General features: G+C 54.6%; 1 protein-coding gene across 2 annotated transcripts in view; it reads left to right on the top strand.

Annotated features, from left to right (window-relative positions):
- Nucleotides 1-14,050, top strand: part of Ap2a1 (adaptor related protein complex 2 subunit alpha 1) — a 30,186-nt gene that overhangs the window by 15,196 nt on the left and 940 nt on the right. Inside the window, exons 5-21 of one of the 2 annotated variants that reach the window (XM_021166122.3) lie at nt 5,292-5,421; nt 5,799-5,900; nt 7,332-7,440; nt 8,180-8,330; nt 8,680-8,848; nt 8,951-9,088; nt 9,347-9,529; nt 10,407-10,504; nt 10,689-10,920; nt 11,001-11,168; nt 11,256-11,416; nt 11,630-11,695; nt 11,957-12,013; nt 12,100-12,182; nt 12,318-12,407; nt 13,644-13,767; nt 13,858-13,974. In XM_021166122.3, coding sequence (XP_021021781.1) covers nt 5,292-5,421; nt 5,799-5,900; nt 7,332-7,440; nt 8,180-8,330; nt 8,680-8,848; nt 8,951-9,088; nt 9,347-9,529; nt 10,407-10,504; nt 10,689-10,920; nt 11,001-11,168; nt 11,256-11,416; nt 11,630-11,695; nt 11,957-12,013; nt 12,100-12,182; nt 12,318-12,407; nt 13,644-13,767; nt 13,858-13,974 — 2,178 coding nt within the window. The remainder of the gene's footprint in view (nt 1-5,291; nt 5,422-5,798; nt 5,901-7,331; nt 7,441-8,179; nt 8,331-8,679; nt 8,849-8,950; nt 9,089-9,346; nt 9,530-10,406; nt 10,505-10,688; nt 10,921-11,000; nt 11,169-11,255; nt 11,417-11,629; nt 11,696-11,956; nt 12,014-12,099; nt 12,183-12,317; nt 12,408-13,643; nt 13,768-13,857; nt 13,975-14,050) is intronic. The other variant, XM_021166121.3, reaches the window with a different exon arrangement.

The following is a 14,050-nucleotide window of genomic DNA, read 5'->3' on the forward strand; positions in this document are numbered from 1 at the left end:
GTTTGTGTGAGTATGTCAGATCCTCTGGAACCAGAGTTACAGAAGGGTGTGATCTGCTGGGAATTGAACCTGGGTCCTCTGGAAAAGTAGCCCCCAGACTTACTTTTATCATTTTAAATCATGTGTCTGTGTGCAGGTGCACATCAGCGCAGGTGGCCAGCACAGTGGGAGCCTCTGGAGCTGGAGCCACAGGAAGTTGAAAGCTACCCGACATAGGTGCTGGGAACCAAAGTCGGGTCCTCGGAAGAGCAGCAAGTGCTCTGAACTACTGAGCCATCTCTCCAGCTCTGAAAAAGAGCTTTCATTGACAAGTCAGAGGGGATTCTCCAGGAGGTGACGGATAATGTTCTAGAGCAGTCAGGAGTCAGTGGTCACCTGAGGATATTGGGTGCCTTCTGCAAAAGGCCCAGCAGGTGTCAAGGCTCTGGGTGTAGGTGTGTGGTCCATCGGTGGTTCTCTGGGGATGGGGGATAGGGAGCATGGGAGAGACTTTGGGGAGTCTGCCTCTGTTTCCTGTGGAAGTTGGGGTGACTGGTGTCTGTCAGGCAGTTGAATAACAGGAGCAGTGTTGTCTTTTAGAAAAGTCACCATGGCTGCTGTGCCCAGGGTGAGATTTCTATTTCTGGCAGTGTAGACAGGTGCTGCTGGGGTTCTTGACGGTGTGGCTGATCTGGGCTTAGTGACGCATGTAGGAAGGAGGAGGAATGGGACAAGTCTGAGGCCAGCCTGGGCTCCACAGTGAGACCCAGTGAGACCTTTGAACAAAGGAGCAAGAATTAATATTAATTAATGGAGTCTTAAGCTAGCCAGTAATTGAGATGCATGGAGACTCAGCCAGGAGCAGCCAACTCTGACAGAGTTGGTCTTAGGCAGCCTGGGCTTCTAAAGCCTTTTGTGATGGGGGAGGCGGGGGGGTGGAGGGGAGCTGAGTCTTGTGTTTTTGGGTGGGGGAGGAATGTAGCCTCTGGGAGCAGAGAAAAGCTTGTCCAAGTAGAGGCTGTGGGAAGCCACACATCAAAGTGTAGGTGGCCTAGAAATAAACGCCCCTGGGAACTGTATGCAAAATTACCTGTCTCTGTCCTTGTCACAGCAACCAGAGTTGGCTGCCAGCCTGCTCTGTGTGTTTGTTTGAAACAGGGTATCATGTAGCCCAGGCTGGCCTTGCGCTGACCCTCCAGCTTCCTCTGATTTAATGCTGGGATTGCAGGCCCACACCTCCACAGCTGCCTCATCTTGCCTGAGTCACCAAATACCCACCTCCAAGTTCACCTTTGAAGCAATGTAAGCCAGGCAGGGCTAAGCACCTGCTGTCCTTCCAAGATTGTTATTTTTATTCTATGTGCATGGGTGTTTTGCCTACACATGTATGTACCCCATGCACATGTATGTCGTCTCTGAGAAGGGAGGCTGTGAACAAGCAGAGAAGCAGCATGAAGGTGGGCCCCAAGGTGGCCCAATGTGCTGGGTAGGGCTAGAGGATGGGCTGGCATACAGAAGGACAAGGATTAAAGGGCCGTTATGGGTGCAGCACTGGGGAAATTTAGGCAGGAGGATTAAAAATGTAGGACCACTTTGTAGCACAGCCAGATCCTGTCTCATAACTGGTCAGTTAATAGTTTTAAACTCAGAGTTTGAGCTGGGCTCTCACTAGGGAAGCCAGACTGATTGCTTGCCTGCTTTTGGTTTGATTTGCTTATTGAGGTGGTCCAGTGTAGCCTGGGCTGGCCTTGAACTCACTAGGTAGCTGAGCATGACCTTGAACTGTTTCTCCTGCTTCTTAGCCTCTGAATTTAGACAGACATACAGTATCTATTATCTGTCTGTCTGTTTTTGAGGTAGGATTTCACTGTGTAGCCTTAGCTGGTGTAAAACTTTTGGTGATTCCTGCCTCCTGGGTTTTGCCATACAGTCATGTCCAGCCATATCTAGCTCAGATCTGCTCATTGTGCACAGGGCAGTGGTTTTTGATGTACTCTTGTGTGCGACCATTAACCACTACCCAATTCCAGAGCACTGTTGTCACTTCCCGAGAGAGTGCGCCCTGTGCTGTGGGCAGGTCTGTCACCCCCTCAGGCCTCGGAGCCCACTGGCCCATGCTGAGGCTTGTCTGAAGTGCTGTGGAATGTGCAGTGACCAAGTCTGTAGCTTTCTCTCAGTAAGGTGTGTTTTGAGTTTGTTCGTCTGTCTGTGGTGTCAGACTTAATGCCTGGAGCTGGGAGCTGGCTCAGTTGGTAAAGCGCTTGTGGTGCAGGCGTGAGGACCTGGTGTCTGGAGTCCACAGCACACAGACAGCTGAGTGTCAGTACTCTACCTGTAACCCCAGCCATGGGCTGCCAGGACAGAAGGGCGCTGGGGCCAGCCCAGCTACCTTCTCAGTGAGCCCCATGTTCAGTGAAAGATCTATCTAAAAAGTTGGGTAGGCAGCTACAGGGGAAGTCACTAGTGTTGATTTCTGGTCTTCATATGCACATGCACACACATTATGCACACACAAAAACTGTACAGTATACACATACACTGCACACACTATATAGACACACACACACACACACACACACGCCTGACAGAGCATGTTGTCTGTGTCCATTGTCACAGAGATCCCCCTTCTGACAGACATGCTGCTCTCACTGAGTGGAGTCTGCAGTATTCTTGTTGGCTTCTAGCTGTGAAACTGCTAGGTCAAGGTTTTGTTGTTTTTTAAGACAGGGTTTCTCTGTATAGCCCTGGCTGTCTTGGAGCTCACTCTGTAGACCAGGCTGGCCTCAAACTCAGAAAAATCCACCTTCCTCTGCCTCCTGAGTGCTGAGATTAACGGTGTGTGCCACCACGCCTGGCCAGGGTTGATTCTTTTTGAGACAGAATTTTCTTTGTTTGTCTGGGGGCACATAGTCGATCTGAATCTGGGCTGACCTTGAAACCACTATGTAGCCCATACTGTCCTTAAATTTCTAACCCTCTGCCTCAGCCTCACAAATGTTATGGTTATTTGATTTAGCTGCCAAACCTATCTGCAGACCCCTCTTACCTTAAAGATTTGTGTTGTAGTTAATATTTGAGGATTTCCACCCACCTTAGATCATTTAGTTCCCAAATAAAAACACAAACCTTTATATTTGCAATAAGCCTTAAAGCTTTAGAGCTGGGCAGATACCAGCCCTCTATGCTATTTTGTTTGCTCCCCTGTCAGTGACCTTGAGATAGGACTCTCCATGTTCCACCTGGGCTGCTCCTACTCCAAGGGGCATCCCTGTCTTCTGCCCAGCTGCAGGCTGTAGGTGTCTTTATTGACCAATCAGGGATAACTTGGGGGGCAAGGTTCCATAGCGTCATCACTTGATGCATGTGAGGATCTCCTCATGCGGGGCAACCCGATGTTGGGGTCCCGTATTTAGTATTAGAATTCATAGCAACAGACCAAACCTCAACAGATTTGGTTTATTTTAAATCGTGTGTGTGTTTGAGTAGAGGTACCCTGAGAGGTCAGAAGAGGGAATCAGACCCCCCACTGCTGTTGGCAGTGAACTGCCAACTTGGGTCCTGAGCAGTGTGTGTTAACCACTGAGCCACCTCCTTTCTTGCCTTGACCCTTTATTTTTATTTTAAGACAGGATCTTACTGGGCATGGTGGCACGTCCTGTTACCCAGCACTCAGGACAGATTGATGGGAATGTGAGGCTACTCTAAAACACATATTGGGTTCTAGGCTAGCCTGGGCTCCATGGTAAGAGACTATCTCAAAATGGGTGGGGTGAAGGTCTTGCTCAGTTGCCAGCCTGACCTTGAACTCACTCTGTTGTCTAGACTGACCCTGAAGTGTCATTTTGCCTCAGCCTCCTTAGGGTTTGAATGACAGATGTATGTCACCAGTCACAACTTATCACAACTTTAAAAAATAATTATTTTTATGTGAGTGTGTGCTTAGGTATACCAGATATGTACAGGACACCACAGAGACTATTGCATGTCCTCTGGCTTTACCCTCTCCCTTCCTGTTCCCCGGAAGTCAGCTGGGTCTGGATGCCCAGTCGTGTCCACCTTCCCAACCTGGCTGCATCGTCATGCCTTGTCCTTTGCACCCAGCCTGTGTGGCTTCACAGTTACTGAGTAGCTGTGGGAAGAAGGTGGGGCTGAGCTCCACTGGAGGTGTGCCCACCTAGCATACCCAGAGCCCTAGTTTCTTGCCACAGCACCGTCTAAACCGTGTGTGGCCGTGTACATGTCTCACTGTGAGTGTAGAGAAGGGATCAGGAGGTGAAGGTACTTCTTGGCTAAAGAGTGAGTTCCCAGCCAGGCATGGAGACGCAGGCCTTTAATCCCAGCGCTCGGCTGGCAGGTGGATCTCTGTGAGTTCAAGGCCAGCCAGGTCTACACAGTGAGTTCCAGGTTAGTCAGGGCTATATAGAGAAACCCTGTTTCAAGAAACAAAAAGAAGTAGGTGGGGGATCTAAACTAGCCTGGATTAAAAGACCCAGTCAGCCAACTGATAAATAAATTCTCAAGTCCAGTATTAAAGAGACAGCCAGAGCGGAGACATAGCTGGAGGGTGGCAGGGTGATTGATTGCCTAGTATGTATGAAGCCTGGCTTCCAGCCTCAGCTTCCTAGAAATTGTGCATATCTGTAATCTCAGCTCTGAGTAGATGGGGCCGAAAGATCAGAAGTTGAAGGGCAGCCTTGGCTTTTGAGGCCCTGATTACAGTGCAAGAGGCTAACGTCCAACATTGTCAGCCTAGAACAGTGGATGGGAAGGGCAGGACCTCTAAGACATCACGGACAACTGTTTCCTGCCTCTCCTCTGATTTGTTCTATTTCTGACGTATTGGTTGCAGGCGAGGTCTGGGTGCACAGATGTGACCCACAGTGTCTGCTAGTCTCTTTTTGTTTTGTTTTGTTTGGTTTGGTTTTTTGAGACAGGGTTTCTCTTTATAGCTCTGGCTGTCCTGGAGCTCACTTTGTAGACCAGGCTGGCCTCTAACTCAGAAATCCGCCTGCCTCTGCCTCCCGAGTGCTGGGATTAAAGGTGTGTGCCACCACGCCCAGCTTGCTGGTCTCTTTATTATCTATAGCAGTGCAGGGTGCACGAGGGTGCTCACGATGCAGGGCCGAGCCATCCTGCTCATTTTGCCTGGCCCTGCCAGTTGTTTTATGGAGTCTCTGGGGCAGCCAGGGCAGTGTCTAAGTGCTTTGGGGTTGCTCTGGCTGCCTATGTAATATCCTGGTCACGTGGCAAGAGATAGGCTGGAAGGTGCACTGGAGCCATGTATCCCTGACTGCCCCACTGTGTCCCCACAGAGACAGCATGGACAGTGTGAAGCAGAGTGCGGCCCTATGCCTACTGCGACTCTACAAGGCCTCGCCCGACTTGGTGCCCATGGGCGAGTGGACGGCACGTGTAGTGCACTTGCTCAATGATCAGCACATGGTGAGGTGCCCGGCTACCCCACCCTCAAGTGCCTGAAGCCCATGTCTTGCCTTCTGCCCCTATATTCCAACCCAGATCTCCTGTCCCCAGTGTGTATGCCCTGCCCAGTTTCCAAGAAACCTTTCTCCTTCCTCAGTAACTCCTTGGCTGCCTGGGACTGTCCTCATCTCTGATGCAGTACCTTAAAAAGATTTGTCTATTTCTGAGCCTAGAAAGCCCATAGCAAGGCCAGTGGACTGACTGCCTTGCAAAGACTGACCCCACCCTAGACTCCCATTAGCCCACCCTGCTCCTGACTCCTGAGCTGACTTACCCTGATGCCAGGGCTTTCCCAGTGACACCCAGCATGAAGTCCCTCACGCCTGAGCTCCTTGCAGGGAGTGGTCACAGCTGCTGTCAGCCTCATCACCTGTCTCTGCAAGAAGAATCCGGATGACTTCAAGACCTGTATCTCCCTGGCTGTGTCTCGCTTAAGCCGGGTGAGTGTGCGGTCACACTGGCCGTGGAAGGGTCTGGCTCCCCTATGTCTGTGATATCTGTCTCTCCTCCCTTCCCTAAAAGGCAAGCCAGCCTGTGCTTAAAAGCCAGGACTCTGCATTGGCTTCCTCAGGCAGTGTGCCCGCAGGCAAACGGCTTCACTTCTCTGTGCTTCTTTTCCTGTGTGGTTCAGGGGCTGGTGTCAGTGCGGTCTGCAGCATGGCTGCTGTGGTAAGGTGCTGACAGCTCCCCAGCCTGCTCTTCTTCCTCCTGTTTGTCTACACATCCCTCCTTTGCCTCCCACCACCTCCACCCTTGTCCTCAGAGCACCCCGAGCCTTCTGTGTGCTTGGCTCTCTATGTCTGAGTCAGACCTTAGGGCGGCCCTGTCCTGCTGAGAGGGAGTGTGACAGGGACGGTGACTCAGTCACAGGCTGCCAACAAGGGCTGTGTGCCATGGACCAAGCTCAGCATCGTGGGCACCTCGCAGAGGTCCTAGTCCAGTTTGGGAGACAGGAGAACTCCTGAGGGTGGCAATCCAAATGGAGACTCAGAATGAAAGAAATGAAAGTACTGTCCGGGAGGCCATAAGTGTCTCAGTCCTCAGGGAGAAGGAACACCTATGCCTACCATTCATTCTGTCCCCAGCCCCTGGTTACCACACATCTGAATGCATTAGGTACCAGGCCCAACAGGGTACAGAGATGAGGTCACTGTCAGCCGCTGGCACAGCACTGTGGGAAGGCTTCCTGGAGAAGGTTGTTGGGTTTTGTTTGTTTGTTTGTTTGTTTGTCCGAAACAGGGTTTCTTTGTATAGTCCTGGCTATCCTGGAACTTGCTCTGTAGATCAGGCTGGCCTCAAACATATAGAGATCTGCCTGCTTCTGCCTCTGGTGTGCTGGGACTAAAAGGCTTTTGCCACTACTGTCCAGCTTGCAGAAGGATTTTCGAGGTGGAGTTGGAGGGTACCCTGAGGAGTGATTTTCATACGATCTTCTGACCAGGGACAGAGGAAGGATGAGACCCAGCTCCTGACCCTTCAGTAGTTCCTCTGTGCTGAGAATGCAGGAACCATGGTGGTTAAGGTTGTAAGAGGCAGAGCCCAGCAGTAAGAGAGGCTGTAGCCTGCCCTAGGGGCTGTCACACAGGGAACTAGCAGAGACTTCTGCTCCACTGTTACCAGCATTGCTTGGAAAAGTGAGTGAGGTGGTGGGCACAGTGCACACATTCAGGAGGCTGAAGCAGGAGGCTCTTGACTGAGGCCGTCAGGCTTAGTTCTGGTCCCACCCTCAGGCCACCCTATATTCAGGCCTTGGCTTCCCCTTTCTTGTCAAACCTGACTCCCGCGGTGTCCTGTCGTAACCGTGTGTCCTTCCAGGGGACAGGCCCCGCTGCTGCTTCTGTCTACCCGCCCATCACTCTTTCCTCCTGCAGATCGTCTCCTCAGCCTCCACCGACCTCCAGGACTACACTTACTACTTCGTTCCTGCACCCTGGCTCTCTGTGAAGCTACTGCGGCTGCTCCAGTGTTACCCACCGCCAGGTAAGGCTCATGGGCTGCCAGCATCCGTGTTCCCACTTGTCCTGAGCGAGGCTGTGCCTCCAGACTCGTGGGAAGCTCTGGGTGAGAGTGGAGGGCACAGCCTGGTACCCTGCCCCGTGCAGCACCTGGGGTGGCACAGCTCGTCCTGTCTTAGGCCCATAGCCCTCAGTCCTGTGGAGTAAGCTGGTTAGTGTGCTGCTTTCCAGCAGAGGGCCAGTGTCTCACTCTGCCCAGCATCTGTCCTGTGCAGCTGGGGTCTGCCTAGTATCCCTCCCCTGCAGCAGTGAGGCACTCCGGGGACGCCGATCAGCTTTATTTCTGTTAAACTCATAACCCCTGGCACCTAAACAGTGTGCAGTGGCCTTCACAGCTGTTAGCTCAGAGTCTGTCTCTTGAGCTCTATGGTAGCTCCTTGGGAAAAGCTTGAGTGCCGTGTGGCTCTGGGATAGGCTCCTGGGTTTTCCATCCTTCTGTGAGAAACCTAAGGAACATCAGTGCAGCAGAAGGGGAAACGGAGGCTCACAGAAGTGGAGACTCATGCCCAGCAGAGTCAGTATGGGATGAATGGGAGCCCAGACCTAGAAATTGCTGTTCTACATTAAAAGGCAGAGGCCCAGCCCGGGACTGCCAGGGTTGAAGGCAGCTGGGCCCCTCCATGGACGGTGAGAGCTAGAGCAGGCTGCAGTCTTTGGAGCCCACTGAGCAGAGGGCTCAGCCTCTTCCCCTCCCTCTCCCCCAGAGGACGCAGCCGTGAAAGGGCGGTTAGTAGAGTGTCTGGAGACTGTGCTCAACAAGGCCCAGGAGCCTCCCAAGTCCAAGAAGGTGCAGCACTCCAACGCCAAGAACGCTATCCTCTTTGAGACCATTAGCCTCATCATCCACTATGACAGGTGCTGTGGGCAGAGGTGTGGGCAGGCGGGGCCGCTGGCCTGCGGAAGGGAGGCTGGCATCTAACACCCAGGGCTGAGGGACAGCAGGGCCTGGGAAGAGGACGGGTGTGAAATGGTCCCCTTCGGTGGCTGCATATCGGCTGCGTATCTTGTTGGTTCAATCCTGCGTACTGAGGATTGAAGTCAGGGCTGGTTTCCACTGGCCGTATCCCCCCACTCTAGTGCTTCTCTCTGTCTGGGCTCCTGATTCCTAGGAGGGACCCAGTAGGATGCTGGGTGGGCAGAAGTGAGAAACTGGATCCTTAGGCTCACATCTCGTCTCCATGTACACTTTACTTGTGCCTGCCAGTGAGCCCAACCTCCTGGTCCGTGCCTGCAACCAGCTGGGCCAGTTCCTGCAGCACCGGGAGACTAACCTGCGCTACCTGGCCCTGGAGAGCATGTGCACGCTGGCCAGCTCCGAGTTCTCCCACGAGGCCGTCAAGACCCACATTGATACAGTTATTAATGCTCTCAAGGTACAGCCCTCTGCCCTACTCAGAGAGGCCTGGTGCTTGATGGCCTACAGTGGGCCCAGTACCAGCTTAGAACCCAGCTTACTCCTGCTCTCCTTTCCTCAGACGGAGCGGGACGTCAGTGTGAGGCAGCGGGCGGCTGATCTCCTGTATGCCATGTGTGACCGGAGCAATGCCAAGCAGATTGTGTCAGAGATGCTGCGGTACCTGGAGACTGCTGACTATGCCATCCGAGAGGAGATTGTGAGTCTAGAGGACAGGGCTGGACACCTGAGTGTGAGGGAGGAGGGCTGGGGTCTGGCCCCTTAGGTTGAAGGAGGAGTGTAGGGACTGGACCTCTAGGTCTAGAGTTAGGAATCCTGAGTCTAAGGGAGGAGTCTGGGGAGGGGGAGCCCCTGGGTGTTACGATGGGGCCAGCCATGATCATAGATCCAGGACTGGCAGTAGTCAACCTCCCGTGGGCATGATCGTCCTCTCACGCATCGCCACCTCCCATCGCAGGTGCTGAAGGTGGCCATCCTGGCTGAGAAGTATGCAGTGGACTACAGCTGGTATGTGGACACCATCCTGAACCTCATCCGCATCGCCGGCGACTATGTGAGCGAGGAGGTGTGGTACCGCGTGCTGCAGATCGTCACCAACCGTGATGATGTCCAGGGTTATGCTGCCAAGACAGTGTTTGAGGTTAGCAGCCTTCGCGTTGACCCCGTAATGGAGCTCAGCTGCCAGTCAGGAGCAGCTGGGCAGTCGTCTGCCCCTCCAGCAGGGACCAGCTTCCTGCTCAGCCAGCCTTGGCTGAGTCACCCAAGGACGTGGGAGCTGCAGCCATGGTACCTTCCCGGGCGTGAAACAGACACAGCATCTGTGCAGCAGAGCTGGCCCCTTCATTCCTCCCTGTGCACTGCTCCACAGGCTCAGGGGTTGCAGTCAGTCATGACAGGGCGTGGATGGCTGCAGGGATGTGTGGGTAAGGTGCCCGCTGGGCTAGGGCAAGAGTCCCTGCACTCATGCAGAAGCTGTATATGTGTGTGTGTGTGTGTGTAACTCCAGCACTGTGGGCCAGAGACAGGTAGGTTCTGGGAGCTGGCTGTCCAGCGAGGCTAGCCAAAATGGAAAGTCTGGGTTCAGTGAGAGACCCTGTCTCAAAAATTAAGGTAAGGAGTGATTGAGGAAGATGCCTGACATCTTCGGGCCTTCTTATCCTTGCACATGGGCGTGGAGTCCTATGTGCACGCAGAACATGGAGTGGAAGCTACTCATGGCTGTCCAGGAAATAATCAAAGATATAACCACCCCCCCCCCCCAGTGCCCTCCCTTTTCCAGGTAGGTCCCACCTCCCACAGTCTTTAGGACCTTCCCAAACAGTGCCAAAGGCGGGGGAGCAAGCACTAGAAGTGTGGATGTGTGGGAGATCTCAGTCACACTGGGACACTGAGTCAGGCTAGTCACCTTGCAACTCCCCCAGGCCTCTGTCTCCCAGTGTACACTCGCAGAGGCCACAGGGACTCTCCTGTCTCTCCTGTCCTCGTCCTCACCCTGTCTTCTCTTGCTCCCCCCACAGGCCCTCCAGGCCCCAGCCTGTCATGAGAACATGGTGAAGGTCGGTGGCTACATCCTTGGGGAGTTTGGGAACTTGATTGCTGGGGACCCACGCTCCAGGTGAGGGAGCCTCATTCTGGGGCCCTCTTAGGGGTCTGGGGAAACAGTGCGGCTGCAAGCTGGGAAAGGGTGGGGTTCCTAGGGACCCTCTTGGCACACAACCCAGTTACCCCTGCGTGAGGACACAGCCTCGTCTGGGAAGTGTGGGTGATGAGCATGTCTGCTGACGCCACCTCCTTCACAGCCCACCGGTGCAGTTCTCGCTGCTGCACTCCAAGTTCCACCTGTGCAGCGTGGCCACCCGCGCTCTGTTGCTGTCCACCTACATCAAGTTCATCAACCTCTTCCCTGAGACCAAGGCCACCATCCAAGGGGTTCTGCGCGCCGGCTCCCAGCTGCGCAATGCTGACGTGGAGCTACAGCAGCGGGCCGTGGAGTACCTCACCCTCAGCTCCGTAGCCAGCACCGATGTTCTGGTTAGAGCCGATGCCCGAGTCCTTGGGACCACCCACCCTCCTGGGACAGAAGTGCCCCTGACCTCCTGTCCTGCCCACAGGCTACGGTGCTAGAAGAAATGCCCCCATTTCCCGAGCGGGAGTCGTCCATCTTGGCCAAACTGAAGCGCAAGAAGGGCCCTGGGGCAGCCAGTGCCCTGGATGACAGCCGCAGGGACACCAGCAGCAATGACATCAATGGGGGTGTGGAGCCCACCCCCAGCACTGTGGTGAGCCCAGTTATGGACCATGTGCCCGGGCTGGGCCCACTCTGCCTTGCCCTGCCTCACCTGTACCCTGTCTTGCCTTGATTGCAGTCGACCCCCTCACCCTCCGCGGACCTCTTAGGGCTGCGGGCAGCCCCTCCCCCTGCTGCACCCCCGGCTCCCGTAGGCGGGAACCTCCTGGTGGATGTCTTCTCTGACGGCCCCACTGCACAGCCCAGCCTGGGGCCCACTCCTGAGGAGGCCTTCCTCAGGTAGCTCCTGTCCTTGTCCTATCAGTCCCACCCCTTCTGTCTGGACTCTGTGGCCCAGCTACCCTTGCTGTCCTTTCCCACAGCTGTGTCTCAGTCCACTCTTCCTTCTCTCCTTCCTCTTGCCTCTCTTTCCCTGGCCCTCTTGCTGCCTCTCTGGGATTGGCTGCCTGCCACACCTGTCTTCTCTGTCTGCTCTGGGATTGGATGGCCCAGCGAGCTGGAGCCCCCTGCCCCTGAGAGCCCCATGGCTTTGTTGGCTGACCCAGCTCCAGCTGCTGAGTAAGGGGTGGCCTCTGGCTTTGGGTTGATGGATGTCCCCAGGGTGGGCTTTAGGGGTCCCTGGTGACTGGCAAACGCAGGGTTAGAAAACAGTGAAAGCTGGGGTTCTTGGGAGATCCCTCTGCTGGGGTCCCACTCCCATAACTGAGGGTCTCAGGGGAAGCTTGGCCTATAGGTTCTGGGGAGTCTTCTTTCAAGAGAGCGTTGCCTGTGCCTCTCTCCTCCAGCCCCCTAGGCATCACCCTTCTTCCTCTCCCCCAGCCCAGGTCCTGAGGACATAGGCCCTCCCATTCCAGAAGCAGATGAACTGTTGAATAAGTGAGTCCTGGGAGAGGTGGGCGGGGAGCGGGGACAGGTGGGGAACACAGGAGCCCTCCTATTCTGACCCCCACCACCCTGCCTAGGTTCGTGTGTAAGAACAGTGGGGTCTTGTTTGAGAACCAGCTGCTGCAGATTGGAGTCAAGTCTGAGTTCCGGCAGAACCTGGGTGTGTCCTGGTGGCCCAGAGGTGGAATAGGGGTCCTGGGGAGGGGTGGGGTTGTTGGCATTATCCCCTGGCTGGGCTGGTGGCAGGGTATGGGATCAGAGGAGCTTGGATGGAGCCCTCACCCACCCGCTGCAGGCCGCATGTATCTCTTCTATGGCAACAAGACTTCTGTGCAGTTCCAGAACTTCTTGCCCACCGTGGTCCACCCTGGGGACCTCCAGACTCATATCCTGTGTTCTTGTGCTCCAACCCACCCCTGTAGGCCCCTGGGAAACACTTACTAGCTCCATACTTGCTCAGTCCTTCCCTCTGAGTTAGGCACATGTCACTTGTAAAAGTATGCATAGCAGGTAGACCTCTTTTTTTTTTTTTAAAGATTTATTTATTTATTATATGGAAGTACACTGTAGTTGTCTTCAGACACTCCAGAAGAGGGAGTCAGATCTTGTTACGGATGGTTGTGAGCCACCATGTTTTTGCTGGGATTTGAACTCCGGACCTTTGGAAGAGCAGTCGGGTGCTCTTACCCACTGAGCCATCTCACCAGCCCAGCAGGTAGACCTCTTTACTCTGGCACAGGTGACAGTAACCCAGTATGCAGAATGTGACTTCCAGCACACCAGGTACCCTGCCAGGCACCTTACTTTTGCTGCACTCAGGTTAATCAGGGTTGCCTGCAGTGTTGGCCTGCACTACATCAGCTGAGTGACTTGCCTCCTAACCCTCCGGGGGTAGCTTCTCTCTTTCTTCTTATGAGGATCTTGTGTTGTTTCTGAAACTTTAATATCGCCCAGGCTGACCTCCACTCACTCCGGACTGGGCTGGCTTTGAGTCGAGGTGAGTCTTCTGTCTCTGCCTCCCACGCTGTGAGTGTAAGTGTGCACCAGTGAGCCTGGCTTCCTCCGCCTTTTTGGAGGAGCAGTTGGGATGTCCTGGAATGTGAATGGCAGAGCCAGACCCCCTCTCCCTTATATTGGCCTCATTCTGAATGTGTGAGACTAACTGGCCCTTCCCCCTCTGCTTCGTTCACCAACCTTTCCAGACCCCAGGGTAGAAAGCTCTGTCAGAGTAGGGCAGAGTAGGTGAGTGTAGAACCAGCCATTCCCGTGAAGTCAGGCCTGTGTACAGATGGTGACAGTAATTGCTTCCATCTGTGTGCATGACCACTACTAACACAGGCATGTTGTGGTGCAGGGCACTTTCATCTACCCCTCAGGACACTTTCATGTACCTAGTTTGCACTGGAGGCTAAAAGTCCCAGCGTGCCCACTAGGGTCCATTGAAGCTAGGAGTGGAGGCTAGAGAAGAATATTCCCAGGGGTCCCAGATCTCATAGGAGGAAGGAGGAGTTAGGTGTAGGCGAGTTGCAGTGGCCCAGAGCTTCTAGCTGCTGGGCTCACGCTCCTCAAGATGCCTCAGTTGTGCCACCGCTGTCTCTGGCTTCCTTGACTATGGGGCCACAGCTGGCGGTGCAGACCAAGCGTGTGGCGGCACAAGTGGACGGTGGCGCACAGGTGCAGCAAGTACTCAACATTGAGTGTCTGCGAGACTTCCTGACGCCGCCACTTTTGTCCGTGCGCTTCCGGTAAGTGCGAGCAGCACCGTGTGGGCTGTGGGGCAGTGAGGCAGGGTCTTCAGGGATGGGGCCCAGCTGAGCTGCTCCTCATCTGCTCAGGTACGGTGGCACCGCCCAGTCCCTCACTCTGAAGCTCCCAGTGACCATCAACAAATTCTTCCAGCCCACAGAGATGGCGGCCCAAGACTTTTTCCAGCGCTGGAAGCAGCTGAGCCTGTGAGGGGCGGGGCTGAGGGGAGGGGCGGGGCTGGGGTGGGGCCTCAGATGCCTGACAGTGCTTTCAACCTCCCAG

Source organism: Mus caroli, unplaced genomic scaffold (genome assembly GCF_978045245.1).
Source record: "Mus caroli unplaced genomic scaffold, Mus_caroli_1 scaffold_8, whole genome shotgun sequence".
In the NCBI taxonomy this organism is placed as follows: domain Eukaryota; kingdom Metazoa; phylum Chordata; class Mammalia; order Rodentia; family Muridae; genus Mus; species Mus caroli.